The sequence below is a fragment of the Coenobita brevimanus genome, chromosome 65, assembly GCF_032717465.1.
Source record: "Coenobita brevimanus isolate Jiangsu-jjx chromosome 65, ASM3271746v2, whole genome shotgun sequence".
NCBI classification, from domain to species: domain Eukaryota; kingdom Metazoa; phylum Arthropoda; class Malacostraca; order Decapoda; family Coenobitidae; genus Coenobita; species Coenobita brevimanus.
Genome location: NC_137018.1, coordinates 36373967 through 36394048, shown reverse-complemented (window position 1 = coordinate 36394048; position 20082 = coordinate 36373967). Strand labels below are relative to the sequence as shown.

General features: G+C 43.1%; 1 protein-coding gene across 1 annotated transcript in view; it reads left to right on the top strand.

The window, feature by feature from the left end:
• Window positions 1-20082, top strand: part of LOC145404968 (protein O-linked-mannose beta-1,2-N-acetylglucosaminyltransferase 1-like) — a 181520-nt gene that overhangs the window by 33771 nt on the left and 127667 nt on the right. The window contains exon 6 of the mRNA XM_080276473.1: window positions 1847-1945. Within this exon, the coding sequence (XP_080132599.1) occupies window positions 1847-1945 (99 nt within the window). The remainder of the gene's footprint in view (window positions 1-1846; window positions 1946-20082) is intronic.

Here is a 20082-nt window from a genome sequence, read left to right as displayed (position 1 = left end):
CTTTCGACCGAGTCTGGCATAAATCTTTAATTTCCAAACTGCCCTCCTATGGTTTCTATCCTTCTATCTGTGCCTTCATCGCTAGCTTCCTTTCTGGTCGTTCTATAGCCACTGTTGTAGACAGCCATCGTTCTTCTCCTAGATCTATCAACAGTGGTGTTCCTCAGGGCTCTGTCCTATCACCAACTCGCTTCCTTTTATTCATCAATGATCTTCTAAGCTGTACATCTAACCCTATCCACTCATATGCTGATGACTCCACCCTTCACCTTTCCATTCGGTTCCTGCAATGTCCATCTCAACAGTTACTTCAACAAACAAGGGATGAGGCTGTGGCACACCTAATGTCTGGCTTGGCTCGTATCTCTGACTGGGGCAAAAATAATATGGTTGTTTTTAATGCATCTAAGACTCAGTTCTTACACCTATCAACCCAACAAAATCTTCCACAGGTATACCCACTTATGTTTAATAGTATTCAGCTTAATCCTGCATCATCCTTGAACATGCTTGGGGTTTCATTTACTCGGGACTTATCTTGGAAAGATCATATTACATCTCTTGTAAAATCTGCTTCCAAGAGATTGGGTGTGCTAAGCCGACTCCGCTCTTTCTTTACCCCTGCACAATTGTTGACTCTATACAGGGGTTTTATCCGCCCCTGTGTGGAGTACAACTCTCATGTGTGGGGAGGCTCCCAACATACAGCTCTTCTCAATAGGGTGGAGTCTAAGGCTTTTCGTCTCATTAACTCTCCTCCTCTTACTGACTCCCTTCAACCTCTGTCTCTTCGACGCACTGTTGCATCTTTATCTCTTTTCTATTGCTACGTTAATGGTCACTGCTCCTCTGAACTGTCTGCTTGCATTCCTCCACCTCTACGACGGGCGCGTAGCACCTGTCTGGCCGCAAACTTTCATTCCTTTTCTGTCCAACTCTCTAATGCAAGAGTTAACCTTTACTCCCAGTCTTTCATTTATGCAACAGGTCAACTCTGGAACTGTCTCCCTCTGTCTGTATTTCCTGCTGCCTATGATCTCCAGTCTTTCAAACGCAGTGTGTCCGGGCATCTCAAAATGATTGAATCTTGAATTTGGCTCTCTATTGTATTTTGTTTTTCTCTTGGAGGGAACTGTTACTGCAGGCTCATGGCCTTTGGTTCCTTCTTCCTTGCATAAAAAAAAAAATAAAAATAAAAAAAATAAAAAGTTATACAATACTCAGGTAAGGAGAGACTTTTCAAACGGGCAGGGTTAGATGTAATCTTCATTAATCCCTTCATTGTGAGAGATCTCATCCTAAGTAGAATAAAATCATCGGAAGGTGGGAAGAACAAACAACAAAATTACAGTACCTAATTGGAGTGAAGGGATCACTAGCAAAAAGGTACATGAAGAAAAGCAACTTAAGAGAACATGCTGAATGGTACCAAGCATAATATTCATGTGTGCCAGGAAACTCAGCCACAAATATGGAGAGTCAGGGATCAAGAGGTGCATTATTACAAATCATATTACACTTCCCAGATTTCTTTTTCTTGCAATAGTTTTTTTTTTTTTCCAATAACTGTTAGGAAGTCATCAGCTGGTTTTGGCACTTGGTTTAGTGTCCGGTCCATAGAAAACATCAACTGTGTCATGGTCAGCCTCAAGATATGGATTCCTCCGTATCAAGCATTGTGCTATTTGTTTTTTATTTTTTCTTCCAACAGTGAAGGGACTCACCATCATGCCAGATCCACAGGCACTGAGGGACAAAGCATGTGTCATGTTCAGTGAGGTTGGGTTAAGTTAGGTTAGGCTGGCATCATTTGATGTGATTTTGATTTTTTATATTCTTTTCACAGTGGAGGGACGCACTATAATGCCAGATCCGCAGGTGCAGAGAAATGAAGCACGTGCGAAATTCTGTGAGCACCATGCAGACCTCACCGACTTCTGTTCAGGTGCCCACTTAATTTTAAATATTTTTTTAACCCCTTCAGTCTGGTGACATATTTTATATCTTATTCTTGCTACCTCCAGGCAGTTTAATTTGCCTCTGAGAAACCCTCATGTTGTGAAGGGGTAAATGAAGTTTATGTTTACCTCCTTCAGTTCAGAACATATCTCTTAAGTAGATCATACTGGTAACAGTCTGAAGACAGCAAGAATAACCTAAATAATGTCACCAGGTTTATGGGTGTGAAAAATAAATGAATAGTTCTTTGAATATTACTTTTAATCAGTGATCAGATTTGGATCCATTTGTCTGATTCAGTAAACCCTCTGTATGAGAAAACTGGGGGAAGTGTGACACTGTACAAATTTGCTAAGTTTAGTGTTTGATAATCATATTAGTGATGTAAGGTTTTGTTATATACCTATGCTAGTGTCTTAGTCACTTATGGTGCCCTAAATATTCGGTATTGTGTGAAAGCAAACTGTCATGTGGTTCATGGTTTGTTTGCCATGTCTGCCATATATACGTAAACAATTGCACTATAATGTGAGGATGTTGCTTGATTAGCTCACAAAGCTCCACAAAGCTGGAATTTGGTAAATTGAGGTATTATACACTACAGTACTGTAAAGAAGGTTTACTGTATTTTTTTTTTTTTTTTTTTTTTTTGTATTAACTCTTTCAGCTTGGTGCTTTTTTAAAATAATGATTTAAACACACACACACATATATATATATATATATATATATATATATATATATATATATATATATATATATATATATATATATATATATATATAAAATAGAGAGAGAGATAATATATGATATATATATATAAATATATATATAGTTAGATAGATAGATATAGTATATATATATATATATATATATATATATATATGTGTGTGTGTGTGTGTGTGTAAAAAGTATACGGTAGGATACTTATTGACAGAGTTAGGGAAATACAGAGGATTTAGATGGAGAAGAACAGGGAGGCTTTAGGAAGGGAAGAGGTTGTGTAGATCAGATATTCATTTTTAGATCTTCAGTGGAAAAGTTTCTAGAGAAGGGAAAGAAGTTGTATGCGGCCATCATGGATTTGGAGAAAGCACATGGCAGGGTGGATAGACAAAGATTGTGCAGGGTGGATAGACAAAGATTGTGGAAAGTATTAAGAATATATGGAGTAGATGGGACGTTGTTGAATGCTGTGAAGAGTACGTATGAGGGTGCTAAGGCTGCAGTGTGTCTGGATAGTGAACTGAGTGAGTTTTTCTATTTGAAGGTTGGGTTGAAACAGGGATGTTTCATGTCTCCATGGTTGTTCAATCTGTATAAGGATGGGGTTATAAAAGAGATACAAGGTAGGGCAGTGGATGTTGGAGTGGCCCTAATGAGAGAGGGCAGCGTTTGGAAACTCCCTGTACTGTTGTTTGCAGATGCTAGTGTGTTGTTAAGTGAAGACAAAGGGGAGCTGCAAGGCTTGGTGGACGAATTTGGGAGCGTGTGTAAGAAACGGAATCTACAGGTGAATGTAGGGTCTTTGAGAGAGGCTAAGTCAGTGAATGTACAGTGAGGTTGGATGGGGAGGAAATGGAAAATGAGAGTACGTGAAAGTACTTGGGTAGTGTGATGAGTAAGGATGGAAGTTTGGAGGATGAAGTGCTTGAAAGGGTACAACAAGGAAAAAAGGTTGCTGGTTCCTTGAAAGCAGTGATAAGAAACAGAGAAGTGAGCATGGAAGTGAAAAAGTTATTACATGACATTATTGTGATACCAACTCTAATGTATGGAAGTGAAGCTTGGATGTTGCTGGAGGGACACAAGTCAAGAATGAGAGCAGTGGAAATGAGTTATTTGAGAGGAGTCTGTGGAGTCACATTGAGAGACAGACTGACAAATGAGGATGCGAAGGAGTGTTGTGGAGTGGGTGTGGATGTGATAGGAAGCATTAGGAGAAACATATTGAGGTGGTTTGGCCACGTGGAGTGGATGGAGAGTGAGAGACTGATGAGAGTGTATGTGAGTGAGGTGGAGGGGGAGAGAGGGAGAGGAAGGCCAAGGATGAGATGGAGGGATGGAGTGGAGAGGTATATGAGAGAGTGGGATGTGTGAATTGGGAGCAGGGCAGTGAAATGGCGGGGGACAGGGTGACTTAGAGGCAATTTGTTTGTGGCCACCCTGTATAAGGGATTAAGGTGTCTGGCAATATATATATATATATATTGTTTTCGTTTTAATGGCTCCAACATGCTTGCATGCTTCAGCCTTGGTCACCTAATGGTGGCTCTCCATGCTGCATGATCCATTGCAGCCTCCCTGTTCAGTCCCTTAACCCTGAGGTCACACATAATGACCTCGTCCCATGTCTTTCTTGGTCTACCTCTCGTAACCCCACCCCCAATATTAACACTTCTCACCTTCCTCACCCAATTATCATCCCCCATCCTCTCCACATGTCCAAACCATCTCAATCTACCTCTCCTCATGACAACACCAATACACTCCAGTCCCATCCTACTTCTCATCTCTTCCATCATGAACCCAGCCCCCCCAGACCTTGGACGCAGGGATGCACTACACATCCACCCAATCATTGTCATTTCTGTACGTCTGAACCGGCAAATATCCTCCTCCTTCACTGCTCAGGTCTTACTACCATACAGCATTACACTTCTAACACATGTTGCATACAAAGACCCCTTAGGACGTAGGGAGAGTCCTCTCATTGTCTGGAGAGGCAAGAGCTCCCTGAACTTCTTCCAACCACTTCTCACCCTAGCCACAGAGCTAGCTCCAGCCCCACCTCCAGCACACAACATGTCTCCCAAATAACAAAACTCTTCCACACACCCAAGAGATTCACCAGCAAGTTCAATTCTTTCACGTCTAACAATCTCCACCTGCTCTCCCCGACACGCATACACATAAAATCAGCATTATCTCGCAGTCTACCTCTGATACCACTACATCTCTTATGCACCCATTTATCACAAACACTGCACAAGATGGAATTACTTTCCACGCCCTAATGGCAAACTGCACATGGCCACTCTCCCTCGTCTTTGACAATACCACCACCAACCTTAGATATCATCACTCTTGTTTTATCTGCATTTACCCTTAAGCCCTTGTGCCCCATACCATCTCTCCACTTCCTAAACCTTTCCTCTGCCTCCCCTTCATTCTCTGCAATCAGCACCAAATCATCAGCATACAACAACTCTCAAGGAAGTCTGTTTCTAAAGTCACGTGGAAGGGCTTCAAGTACCATGATAAACAACATGGGACTCAAAACTGACCCCTGATGCACACCAACATTCACGGAAAACCCATCACTCAAATCTCCATTCACTCTTACCTGGGTGTGAGCACCCACATACATAGCCATATCCACCCTAACCAGCCACTCCTCCAAGCCAAGCTTTCTCATTGCCCACTTCACCACCTCTCTAGGGACTCTGTCAAAGGCCTTTTCCAAATCAACAAAAACAAAAAGATCCCTTCTCCTGCCAATATATTTTTCCTGAAGCTTTCGAACAATGAATATGGCATCAGTGGTCCCCCTACCTGGCATAAACTCAAATTGCATCTCATCAGTATTCACTCTTTCTCTAATCATACCTTCTAAAACTCTCTCCATTACCTTCATTATCTGATCTAAAAGCTTTATACCTCTATAATTTCCTCTTTCCAGGGCATCACCCTTCCCTTTATATACATTTACAATTACACTCTTCAGCCAATCATTTGGGACAACACACTCATAAATAATCCTATTTAACAGGTCAGTGACTAACTTCACTCCTATATCGCCTGAGGCCTTTAACATTTCGGCAGTCAACCCAGACACACCTGCTGCCTTCCTCACCTTCATCCTGCCTATTGCCTTACTCACAGTAGCAGCATCAATCAAAGGCCAAGCGCCAGACACTGGATCTGCTGGCTCCAAACCTTCTCTGTCCCAGTCAAACTCCTCATTCAACAACCGGTTATAATGTTCTCTCCATGCATCTTTAATATCCTTACTGTTCACCACTACCCTTCCTTCATCATTCTTCACACACTGCTCACCTATAATATCCCGATTATCCCTCTTCACCTGACCTGCCACCCTAAATATCATATTTTTCCTTTCCCCATGATTTAGGTTATCAAGTAAAAGTCTCTGTGACTCAGACTTTGCCCTGTATACCTCTCTTCTAGCCCTACGCTTGGCAGCCAGATACTTCTTTTTGCTATCACCCTTTTTCCATTCCCGGAAAAGCCTCTTTTCTCCTTAACTGCAGCTTCTACACCCTCATCCCACCATCAGGTTACTTTATGTCTTGGTGGTCCTTTTGTCCAACTGCATGTTACATCAGTAACTCTCAAGAGATTGTTCTTGAGGGCTCTGTACTGTTCATTAACGCCTCTGTCTACAGCTCCCTGTTCAGCCACCACTCTCCTCAACTCGCTATAGAAGGCATCCCTTACTACTTGGTTTTTCAGCTTCCATATTTTCCTCCTAGGTACATAAGTCCTCTTTTTCATCACTTGTTCTTTAAGCACCATATCACAAATCAGTAGTTTGTGCTACTGCACACACTCCTCACTTCCTATAACTTTAACATCCCTCACTAATCTCCTATCGGCCCTCCAACCAGAAAATAATCTGTCTGACTGCTATTTCCCCCAGACTCATAAGTAATTAACCTGCTCTCTCTTTTCCTAAAATATGTGTTGCACACAATCATGTCCGTTGCCTCCTCAAACTCGAGTATCCTTTCCCCTTCTGCATTCCTTATACCATACGCACATCCCCCATGCACTCCTTCATAACCTTGTGCTCCTTCACCAACATGACCATTTAAGTCCCCTCCCAAAACCACTATCTCATCATCCTGCATACCACCCACTACATGTATTAAATCATCCCAAAATCTATCTTTCTCTGCTTCATCCAATCCTGCCTGTGGAGCACATGCCGATATAATTGCAGCTATCCTTCTACCGAACAGAATTTTCACTACCAGTATCCTATTGCTTACTCTCATAACATTCATAACATATTCCACCCATTTCTCCGCAACCATCACACCAACACCTCCATATCCGTTTGTCCCCCTTTGCCAAAACAACTTATAGCAACAGTCCTTCCCAACAATCTTTCTGGCTGATCCACCCCTGTACCGGATGTCAGGGGTTTTTAAAATATCACTGTAATTTTGATATAATGCTTAAATATTATTTAAATTGATAATAATATTTAATAATATTGAAGAGCAGAGACAATGATTGTCTTGCTACATCAAGCAACGATTACTTTACGCTGGCTTAGCACGATTCTCTGAGAACGAGAATTTATAAACTTCCTCAACAGTACACAGCAGAGACTAATTACTCACAATTGCTGAATTACTGTACTGTTAGCCTCTGGAGAAAGTTACATCACCCATGACAATAAATAACTAATACTAATAATAATAACATCAGGTTCTTGCTGATGCATTAACTCCTGGCACAACGGATTTTAAGTTAATACAACAAGACTGGTCTAAGTACCAGTTATGAATAGTAAATGTTTATGCAAGCTAGGAGCTATATGGAAAATAAGCTTAATTTGGATTAAATGAAACAAGAGTTTACTTACATTAAGCTCAAGAAAGGAACTGTTAAATTTATTAATAAAAAAAAAATAAATTTAACGTTACAATTCAAATCAATTAAATGAGACGCACTCGCTCACTCACACAGAAGCTAAATACTTACGCCTAGGAAAAACACCTTAACTAAACTCTTAAAACTAGGAAATACACAAAAGAAATACCAGTCGATGAATGCTTTGTATCACCTAGGGGGTGGGAGTTTGAAGAAACTGATACTCTGTGGAGCTTGGGATGCTAGCTGACCTCTCTTCACTTCTGAGCACAGGACCTCTCTCCGTCAAAGCCACCACTAGACTGAATTCAAATAATGTACAGGCAGGACGCACAAGCTACCAGAAGGCGTGGCTAACGGTTTAGGCAAGCAGAGGTGAACGATAAAGAAACAATAGTATCGCTCAGTAGCGCACTTAGTGACGTGCATCAAATCGGTCACCCCTGAAAACGGTGACGAATGATTTGAAAAGTATACCCCGAAATGGAGAGAGAAACGGTTAACTGAGTGATACATAATGAGTTTTCCACTAATAGTTCGTGGCTTCTCACAAAAAGGAAATGTCGCGAATTGATTCGTGACATTACGCCCCATGAAAATTAAATCTTTCTTCCTTCAAAAGAATGATTTCAATATACATACATATAAATCCTAACTCAGTCACAGAAGATTCACACTGTGGTGTGTGTGCTATCCTGCTACAGGAGAAAATCGCAGTTGCCAGTGAGTGAAAAAACCTCGTATTTACGTTAATAGAAGCAAGCTTGAGGGAAAAACTCCGTGACGACGGTGAAAATCCTGTACTCAGGTCAAACTGAGCGAAAATTCGCTACATTTACACTGACAACTAATTGTTGTGTAGTGTGGTGTATGTAATACACGGTGTAGGTGTGACAGTTGTAGTGTAACTGTACCTACGTGTAAAATGACACAGTAAATAATATGGCGACGACGAAGGCAGAGGAGAAGAGACAGCAGCGTGCGGCAGATGATCAGCTGGTCCGCACAGCAAAACTGCTACACCCATTGCTGAACCTGCAAAACCAATTAAGGTGGAGCATCAAAAGTGTCAATGAGACAAAATTCTTATTATGTTACAATTACTCTCTCTGGCTAGCAGTCAGTACATGCTATGAAAAGTACACTCGAGGTCGCCATTAATTTTAGCACACGATTATGGTTGGCAAGTTGAGAATCCCTGTGCAAACTCGGGTCTTCCATAGCCTCGAACTGCACACGGGTCCTCAACCTGTGCCTCAACCTACAGTACTTATATTAATATCGGAGAGCTGAGAAACCTTGTGCAAACTTGGGTCTTCCATAGCCTCAAGTTGCCTCTGCAGAGTTCTCACTTCCCCCTTAACCTACAGTACTTATATTAGTATCGGGGAGCTGAGAATCCTTGTGCAAACTTGGGTCTTCCATAGCCTCAAGTCGCCTCTGCGGAGTTCTCTCTCGAACTTCCCCCTTCACCTACAGTACTTATATTAGTACCGGGAAGCTGAGAATCCTTGTGCAAACTCGGGTCTTCCATAGCCTCAAGTCGCCTCTGCGGAGTTCTCTCTCGAACTTCCCCCTTAACCTACAATACTTATATTAGTATCGGGGAGCTGAGAATCCTTGTGCAAACTTGGGTCTTCCATGGCCTCAAGTCGCCTCTGCGGAGTTCTCTCTCGAACTTCCCCCTTAACCTACAATACTTATATTAGTATCGGGGAGCTGAGAATCCTTGTGCAAACTTGGGTCTTCCATAGCCTCAAGTCGCCTTTCAACTTCCCCCTTAACCTACGGTACATATATTAGTACCGGGAAGCTGAGAATCCTTGTGCAAACTTGGGTCTTCCATAGCCTCAAGTCGCCTCTCAACTTCCCCCTTAACTTACGGTACATAATATGTATGTACAAGCCCTGGACATAATGTGTCCTGTGGGGCCAGTGGGCGAGACGTCAGGTCTGCACCCACTTCACCACTACCCTGTCTCTCAACTGTCTCAGAGATTATGGGTGTGGTTACAAATGGCACAGGAAGGGCATGTCCCTGATTAGTGGTGATACTTTGGCACACACTACAGGAACAGACAAAACTATCTATGTCCCGTCCCATCCCTGGCCAGAAAAAGTCACCTCGGATACGGCCCTGGGTCTTCCTTTTGCCCATGTGACCTCCTGAGACTGAACACTGACCCCATTGTAACACTGCTAGGCGGTACTTGGCGGGAACGACAGACTGCAGTCGAACCTCGCCCTCGGGTGTTCGTGACTCACGGTAGAGCCGTCCTTGTTTGCGAAGGAACTTGGCTCGACCTCCCCGTGAATACTTAATCACTCGACCCTTTTGTTTGTTCCGCACGGTAGCAAGTGTCGGGTCAGATTGTTGTTCTTGCACAACAAGTTGACTACACATCAGATCTTGCGGCGATTCAATGATCACTGGGGTGACACAGTCTGGAGCCTCAGTCATGGCTCGTGTTACCGCAGCAGCCGAAGTCTGAGTGGCGCCATCATCGGAGCAACTATCCTTGACTCCTTGAATATTGCCTACTATAAAGTCAAATAGAGGCTCTGGCATGACAACTGCAAGTGTCGTACCAGTATAAAATGGAGATGCCACCTGGATACGTGCCTCAGGAAACAATCTCACTGATCCATCAATAAGCTTTGCATGGATCTGTCGACCTGTATACTGCTCAGGCCGAACTAAACTCTGCTTAACAGAGCAACCTGAGGAACCATTGTCTCTCAGGACCTTCACAGGAATGCCTCCCACAAACCCTGGCTGAACAAGGAAGGTACTGTCACCTGTGGGAGGGCCTGTGGAGGAAGCAGCTAGCCACTCATGAGGCTGCTGAATTGATGTGGCAAACATTGTGCCTTGAGGGTTATATTGGGAAGATGGAACATTGGCCATCTGTGGAGGGGGGTTCACTGTCACTGTGGGACTAATGAACTGTGGGGAAGTACCCACACTGGTAGGGACGTGACCACCAGGCTGCTGCTGAGGAATGAAGGCTGCATTCGCTTCCTGCCTCTTTTGAGCTGGTGGTGAAAAACTTTGTCCCGACGTTCGGTCACGTGGCTGATACTGCTGCTGGTTAGGGTACTTGTTGTACCTCTTCCACTCAGGTTTCTGAGTGTTTTGCCCCTGGTCCTTCCACTGCGGTTTTGGACTTTGACCATTACTCTGAGAACGGCCTTGATGCTGGGATTCAGTCTGAGACGGCTTCCCAGACTTGGCAGTATCTTTTCTGCTCCAGGTGTTTTGCTTACGAGCTTGATACCCGTATGCAGTAAAGAATGCATCAGCCTTCTCTGCCATTTGGCTGGCATCTTTCACCTGGCAGATCTTAAGCTGTGCTATGAGCTCAGCAGGCCACGACCTCTCTAGCTGTGTACGCAGCATAAGGTCAATTATCCCCTCACGCGTGGAAGGAGTTTCATCTTTCTCCATCCGCTCATTTAAGTAAGCTGTGAGACGATCAAGGAACTGAACAGCTGTCTCCTTGTCTTGGAGACGAGCTCGCATGAACTGAACTTTGGCGTCGTCTACTGTGAGACCATACGCCTTAATGAGTGCAGCTTTCATCATCTCATATGTGAGATTGTCTCCACGAATTCTGTGGAGAATATCGAGGGCGGGGCCCTCAAATAAACTAAGAAACTGAAGCCGCTTAGCTGCCTCATCCAGTTGATACATGTCTGCCATGTCCTCACGAGCTATGTACGGCTCGATTCGCTCGCTTTCCTTGTATGAAGGAAGCTTGATGCGTGGGGTCGCCAGGACATGTGCAGGGAGAAAGCTCGTGGAGCTTGGACCAACTGCAGCAGACATGTCTGAAGCCAAGGAATCTCGCTTGAGCTTCAGCACTTCAAGTTCATGTTTTTCTCGTGCTTCTCGCTCGGCACGTTCGTGTTCTCGTTGTTCCCGCTCGTATTCGCGCTCTTTCTCATGCTGCTCTTGTTCATAAGCACGCTCTCTTTCACGTTCCTCACGCTGTTCTCGCTCGCATTCGCGCTGAATCTTACGCTCTTCACGGGCATCATTCTCGCGCTGCTGCTCCTGATTATGCCGTGAGAGTATATACTCTTTAATTTCGGTTGGGTCCGAAAGACCCATTTCTTTGGCTTCCTGTAAAAATACAGTAGTAGCCATTTCGCTAATTTATTAAGCAAACCGAAATTGAGTACTGACTGCTTAGCGACGAATACTAATAAACACAAGTAAAGAGTACAGACACAAGCTAGTGGTGACCAGTCTTATCCAGTTAACTGGCAAAGAATAAATCAAAAATGTAAATGACTGGGAAGACTCAATAATAAACACAATGGTACGGCGACTTCCCAGAAGCGAATAAAATTGTCTGGCGTTACCAAAAATAAACTAGAGTTAAGTATTCTATTGATTAATAAAGCAAAATTCACTTGCTAAATTAAGGGTAAACACCAGTAAGCTTGTGCCTATAAACTTTAATGATAAATACCTAAATATGAATGAGTGAGCACTATCTCGTGAATAGCTTTAGAGCTAGGAGTTAATATCCTGGAATGAGGTCGCCAATTGTCAGGGTTTTTTAAAATATCACTGTAATTTTGATATAATGCTTAAATATTATTTAAATTGATAATAATATTCAATAATATTGAAGAGCAGAGACAATGATTGTCTTGCTACATCAAGCAACGATTACTTTACGCTGGCTTAGCACGTTTCTCTGAGAACGAGAATTTATAAACTTCCTCAACAGTACACAGCACAGACTAATTACTCACAATTGCTGAATTACTGTACTGTTAGCCTCTGGAGAAAGTTACATCACCCTTGACAATAAATAACTAATACTAATAATAATAACATCAGGTTCTTGCTGATGCATTAACTCCTGGCACAACGGATTTTAAGTTAATACAACAAGACTGGTCTAAGTACCAGTTATGAATAGTAAATGTTTATGCAAGCTAGGAGCTATATGGAAAATAAGCTTAATTTGGATTAAATGAAACAAGAGTTTACTTACATTAAGCTCAAGAAAGGAACTGTTAAATTTATTAATAAAAAAAAAATAAATTTAACGTTACAATTCAAATCAATTAAATGAGACGCACTCGCTCACTCACACAGAAGCTAAATACTTACGCCTAGGAAAAACACCTTAACTAAACTCTTAAAACTAGGAAATACACAAAAGAAATACCAGTCGATGAATGCTTTGTATCACCTAGGGGGTGGGAGTTTGAAGAAACTGATACTCTGTGGAGCTTGGGATGCTAGCTGACCTCTCTTCACTTCTGAGCACAGGACCTCTCTCCGTCAAAGCCACCACTAGACTGAATTCAAATAATGTACAGGCAGGACGCACAAGCTACCAGAAGGCGTGGCTAACGGTTTAGGCAAGCAGAGGTGAACGATAAAGAAACAATAGTATCGCTCAGTAGCGCACTTAGTGACGTGCATCAAATCGGTCACCCCTGAAAACGGTGACGAATGATTTGAAAAGTATACCCCGAAATGGAGAGAGAAACGGTTAACTGAGCGATACACAATGAGTTTTCCACTAATAGTTCGTGGCTTCTCACAAAAAGGAAATGTCGCGAATTGATTCGTGACACCGGACTTCCTGCAAACACGCCACATCCACCCACCTCCTACTGAATGCCTCAATGACTTCCCGCACTCTTCCCCTCAAACTTCCCACATTCCATGAACCCACCCTTGTCCCCCTGGGTGATTTACTGTCCTCAGGCTTGCTTTGAAACTTTTTCTTGTGTTTTGTCATATTCAGTACTAATAATGGGGGATAGACATACCACAGGACCCACTCACTGCACAGTCCCAGGTCCAGGCAATGGATCTGGGACCCCTAGCCCACCAGCTTACCAGTGACTGTGGTAGTGGCCTCGGGGCACCCTGCCAGGACAGCTGCAGGGACACCCTCCAAGCGCGCCTTGGCACTGCAACTATCCCACCGTTATACACCCACTGATAGGGCAGCCTCCTGGGGTGCTACTCCCAGGTTCGGGTCCCTCTCTATTGGGCGGAAGCGGCAGCCTGGGAACCGCAATGCCCTGTACCCTCTAGCACAGGCCTGAGCCCCATCTCGCCCTGGACCCAAGATCTATGCCAGCGGAACCCCTGTCACGCCTTCCCCCAGAAGTCCGCCACTAGGTAGCGGGGGCAAAGTTTTCTGGCCGCATGTCCTTGCTGGCACCAACCCCTGTAACGTAGTGGAATACGTTGTGTGAAATGTAAAGTGCATGTGGTGTAGTGCATAGGATAGTTAAGAGAAAATGTTTGGGAGAGTATGCTGGTATACTCTCCATATTACTGTCGCACTGAAAAGGTCAGCAGAGAGGGATGGTTAGATAGCTAGTGAAACAGGAGCTCCAGCTCTCCCTATCACCAGCATTCCCATTCCCCTCGGGAGTACCACCCTGTTCGGCCCGTGATAGATGTATATATATATAAATATATAAAATTCATTCATTCATCATCCAATCCTATGTTGCCCCTATGAGGATTGTTGGAGCCCGAGGCTAGGTTAGTTGGTCCCGACATTTAAGATGAGAGTGACCAGCCTCATTTATCCCTGAGTGGCATTACATGAGCATTAAACCTCAACCATCCCTTGGATATAAACCTTCACCGGCTCAATCCACTTGGAGTGCCATAATTACCCACTAAACCACCAGGTACCAAAATTTTGTTATGTGGTTACCACCCAGCGTAGTAAATGGTTTCCTGGTGTACAGGAAACCATTTGGCATGTCACTCAGTGTAGAGTCACCCACAGGCAGAAGGAAGAGGAAAGAATGAAGGAAAGATGGAAGAGGGAGTGTAAAGTCACCCGTAGGCAGAAAGACAAGGAAAGAATGAAGGAAAGAATGACAGAAGAGGAATGATGGAAGAGAGGAAAGAGTAGACACTGAAAGCAGCATTACATTGAGTGAGTGGATGGTGAGCGCCCCCCGCCTACCACATTTATGTCATTTATGGATCTGGAAAAAGCATATGACAAAGTAGACAGAGAAGGATTGTGGAAAGTTTTGCGCATGTACAGTGTAGATGGTAACCTGCTAGGTGCTGTCAGGAATTTTTATGATGGTAGTGAGGCATGTGTAAGGGTAAATGGACATCTAAATGAATAGTTCATGATCAGTGTGGGCGTGCAACAAGGTTGCATGATGTCCCCATGGTTATTCAGTAGATATATATATATTGTTACGGACTAGGGTTCAAACCCGTAACATCACAGAATAATGAACAACTCCCATCAAAAGGCAACAAAACTAGAATTACTACATTACTACAAGAATGAAAGTTACCAAAAATAATATACTGGAGGGTTAATATTATCCTTCAGTGAAACCCTAAAGCTATACAACAGCCAGCAAGATCATGACCGTTCATCATGTCATTGGTTTAATTCAGTTTTCTTTTGGTACCAGCAGTCAGATTAATAGCTTAGGCCTTCATAAATTCAAAGAAAATATAAAATCATAGATATTATTTTCATATAAATTACACTTTATACATTTACACCCTTACTCATACAAGATAACAGATTATACTTATCAACAGAGAGAGTTACACAAGGCACCACAAATACAAGGTAGGCAGACCCATGATGACAGGCAGGTCAGGTCAGGTCAGAGCTCGGAGGTGAACTGAACTAAAAAATGTATAACTTGCCGTCATCACCTTGGTCATTGAGCATATCATACAGTGCCAAATCTACAACTACTCATGAATAACAAATAAGTATTACAACTACTCATGAATAACAAATAAGTTAACAAAGAAATAGTTTACAGTACTTCATTATCATGTTTGAATGAAGACCAACAATAAGAAAATAATAATCCCAATATATCTATTCCTACGTCTGACAGCACTACTGGATGAACAGGCATATGAGAGCACAGGAGGGGGGGGGGGGCGTGATTCGAAACTACTGGCGCCAAGACAGCCGGCTTTTACTGCCTGGAGAAAAGGTGTCTGGAATTCCACACTCCTGGGCAGAAACACTGTTCATCTAGTAGTTAATCAAAATAAATGTAATACATAACAATATATATATATATATATATGGTGGTTTAGTGGGTAATTATTGTGCTCCAGTCGGATTGAGCCGGTGAAGGTTTATATCCAAGGGGTGGTTGGGGTTGATTGCTCATGTAATGCCACTCAGGGATGAGTAAGGCTGGTCACTCTCATCTTAAATGTCGGGACCAACTGCCTAACCCCGGGCTCCTACACTCCTCATGGGGCAATGTAGGATTGGATGATGGATGGTTATATATATATATATATATATATATATATATATATATATATATATATATATGGATGGGATGATGAGAGAAGTAAAAACATGAGTAATGGAGAGAGGGATGGCATTGGTAATGAATGGTGATGGATTGAATATCTCAAATTTGTTGTATACTGATGATGCTGTGCTACTTCGTGGGGGAGGCGGTGGCTGAATTGGTAGAGAAGCAGCCTATAGTCCTAACAGACCCAGGACTGAATCCCGACTGGGGCAAGGAACAGTTTAAGGATTTGAATTTCATAAAAGCAGACTTTCCTGATTTACCAGCAGACCTGCCAACATGTAATAGTACCCCTGCTAACACCAGTACACCAGTCCTGTATGAGACAACCCTAGCACGTATTGAGTATGGATGTTGGGTGTTAGTGCTGAAGTGGTGAGATGTGGAGGTATAGGAGGACTATTGGGCCTTGGGATGGGCCACTGCCCCCGAGAAATAGGCCCTGAAGCCTTCGTCCAGAGTTGGGCACATAAAAAAAAAAAAAAAAAAAAAAAAAAAAAAAAAAAAATGTTTGAGACAGCCCTAGCATGTATTGAGTATGGACGGTGGGCGTTAGTGCTGAAGTGGTGACATGTGAAGGTGTAGGAGGACTGCTGGGCCTTGGGATAGGCCACTACCCCCGAGAAATAGGCCCCGAAACCTTTGCACAGAGTCGGACACATTATAAAAAGAAAAAGAAAAAAAATGCAAATACCAGACAAGAGCTTGGTAGAGTAAAGCAAAGTTTTGTAGATGCCTGTGAGCATCGTGTCTTTAGAGTAAATGTAAGAAAGAGTAAAATGATGGTTACTGAGAGAGAAGGTGACTCCCAGTGTGATGTTACAGTGAATAGAGAGAGACTGGAATTAGTGAGAGAGTTCAGATACCTGGGTACAGTGATGAAAAACAGGGGAAAGTGTGCAAAAAAGTGGAAAGTAGAGTGACACATGGAAGGAAAGTAGCTGGTGCTGTGAAGGCCTTGATAAGAAACAGAGGCTTGAGTTTTGCAGCTGTGTGAGGCATACATGATGGAGTGTTAGTGCCAACTTTAACATTTGGATGTGAGACCATGGTGTGGTATGAAAATAAAAAGGCAAGAGTAAGAGCAGTGGAGATGGGGCTGCCAGGGAATGTACAGTATGTGGAGTACAGAGAGTGGATAGGATACAGAATAATGTGATGTGCAAAAGATTTGGAGGGAGGAACTCTGTGGTCACCAAAATCGAAGAGAGTGTACTGAGATCTATCTATCTATCTATTGCCAGACGCCTCAATCCCGTTTGGGGTGGCCACAAACAAATCGCCTCCAAGTCACCCTGTCCCCCGCCATTTCACTGCCCTGCTCCCAACTCACACCCCCCTCTCTCATATACCTCTCCACCCCATCCCTCCATCTCATCCTCAGCCTCCCCCTCCCTCTTCCCCCCTCCACCTCACTCACATACACTCTCTTCGTCAGTCTTTCACCCTCCATCCTCTCCACATGGCCAAACCACCTCAGTGTGTTCCTCATAACGCTTCCTATCACATCCACATCCACACCACAACTGAGATGGTTTGGTCATATGGAGAGAATGGATGACAATAAAGTGGTGAAAAAGGTGTATCTGAGCAAATTTCAAGGAGGGAGAAGGTGAGGTAGGTCAAGAAGATGGTGGAAAGATATAGCGGATGATGTGTGAAGAAGAGAGGTATGGAAGTTGGCGAGGCTAAGGGACTGACAAGAGATTGAGCTGGAGGGATGAATTTTGTGGGGAGAAGCACATACCAGGGGATTTGGCACCCCTTTTTAATGTGACAGCATTCAGATTGGCTCTGTCAGATAGGTATATGTGTGAAGCTACAGAATGTGGTGAAATTATTTTTTCGGCCTGTCTGATGGAGCCAGGATTTTGAGGGCTTGAAAGATGAGTGAATGGAAGTGTGAGCGATTGAATTGGGCAAACTTTGGCTGTCTGGATGTTGCAACACCTCACCCTGCCCTAGGGTGGGAAAGGATGTCCGGATGATGATGATGATGGTGGGGGCGCTCACCATCCACTCATTTGATGTAATGCTGCTCTTGGGTGTCTGCCCTTTCCTCTCCTCCATCCTTCTTTCCTTCCATCCTCATCTGTCTTTCTTTCCTTCATTCTTTCCTCGTCCTTCTGCCAGCAGGTGATTTTACACTCCCTCTTCTGTCTTTCTTTCCTTCATTCTTTCCTCTTTCTTCTGCCTGTGGGTGAATCTACACTGAGTGACAAGCCAAATGGTTTCCAGTACACCAGGAAACCATTTACTATGCTGGGTGGTAACCATATAACCAAATTTTGGCACCTGGTAGTTTAGTGGGTAATTACGGCGCTCCAGTCGGATTGAGCTGGTGAAGATTTATATCCATGGGGTGCTTTGGGTTTATTGCTCACATAATGCCACTCAGGGATGATTGAGGCTGGTCACTCTCATCTTAAATGTCAGGACCAACTTGTCTAGCCCTGGGCTTTTATGATCCTCATGGGGCAGCATTAGATTGGATGATGAATGATATATATACAGTTACCTCTCAACTAACACGAGTTAAAAAAAAAACGCGTTTTCGTTTTAACATGAGCAAATATTTAAGGAGATATGTTTAACTAACTAGGGTTTCTCGATTTAACGTGACTTTACACATATGTGATGGTTTCAAATTAGCCGCGCGTGCCTTGGACAGTCCCAAGCTGATAGACCGTGTGTGGCAGTTTATGCTTAAATACAATTTTTTATTTGTCTGTTGCTTAAACTGGTTTTATTCGAACTATAATATTTGAAAATGAAGTTTGGCCCCATTCTGAGCAATTTGGCTCATTTTCGGACAAAATTTGGGCAGGAAAATGATGGTAGATCTAAATTGTCACAACTTGATGCTGCAGAACAGAAAGAAGAAATCCACTCAGACCAAGATAGAGCAGTTCTTTATGAAGAAGACAGAAAACTTAAGGAAGTTATCTTCATCACCAGTAGCACGGGAGTCAGAGGAAGAGGAAGAGGAAGGACAGCAGAGCGAGGAGGGACAACAAATTTAGGGTGGGGAGCGGCGGGAGATGGGGTAGCGGGGTAAGGAGGGACAGCAGCAGACGACGAGTGATGCATAGATGAAGTGAGGCTGTGTTGTTATTGTTTGTGACCTACTTAATGTAATGAAAATGTTGCTTTTACTGTAGTGTTTTTATGACCTACTAATGCCTTAATAATGTTGAGGAACTTTCACAATGCCGTGAATGAAGCAGAATTGAAAGAGAATCCACGTAAAAAACGAAAACAGTATGTATTTGGGGAGAAGTAAACAGTGCTTCGGCCCAACTAGGGCTCAAATGTATTTATTTCTCCCCAGATATACTGTTTTTGTTTTTTTACGTGGATTTTCCTTCCGATTAATATTGTTGCTTTTCAGTTTAGAGTAGCATAACTCCCCAAATGGGTAGACTTTCTCAGAGTCCAGGAACGTAACCCCCAATATTACCATTGTTTCTTATGGGAAAATTATGTTTAAAAAACACGTTTTTAACTAACACGACCTCTCCAGGAACCTAACCCTCGCGTTACTTGAGAGGTTACTGCATATATATATACATATATATATATATATATATATATATATATATATATATACTGTATATATTTATATGTACTGTATATATATGTACACCCACCACAAATTGACTTAGGACCTACACACAGAATTACTATGGGAAAGTTGTCTGTCTTGTTTTGTGTTTCCACCTTTACCAAGTGAATTTTTTGGGCAAGAAGTAACTGGCAACTCCTCTGGTGTTGGTGGGAGGTGGTGAAACACTCAGCACGTCAGTGCTTGCCCAGAAGCGAGAGTGGGAGTATATGTTCCCGTCGCCCCGAGCTTGCACCTCCCTCTTTTTTTTCACATGCATTACTGTTTGGCCTGTTATTTTCCTAGAGTCGATTTGTCATGCTTGGAAAGTACTGCTCAAAGGATGAAAGGGTCCGTATCAGTGCATGGAGGCAGGATAATGTCCCTATCAACACGATTTGTGAATGTACTGTACTGGATGCGCAAAGTCAACCATCATGAAGATTCTTGCTGCAGCACGCGGCCTGCCTCCTGATGTCGTACCAGAGTCTGCATGTGTGTGTGTGTGTGTGTGTGTGTGTGTGTGTGTGCATGCATGTGTATTTACCTAGTTGTATTTACCTAGTTGT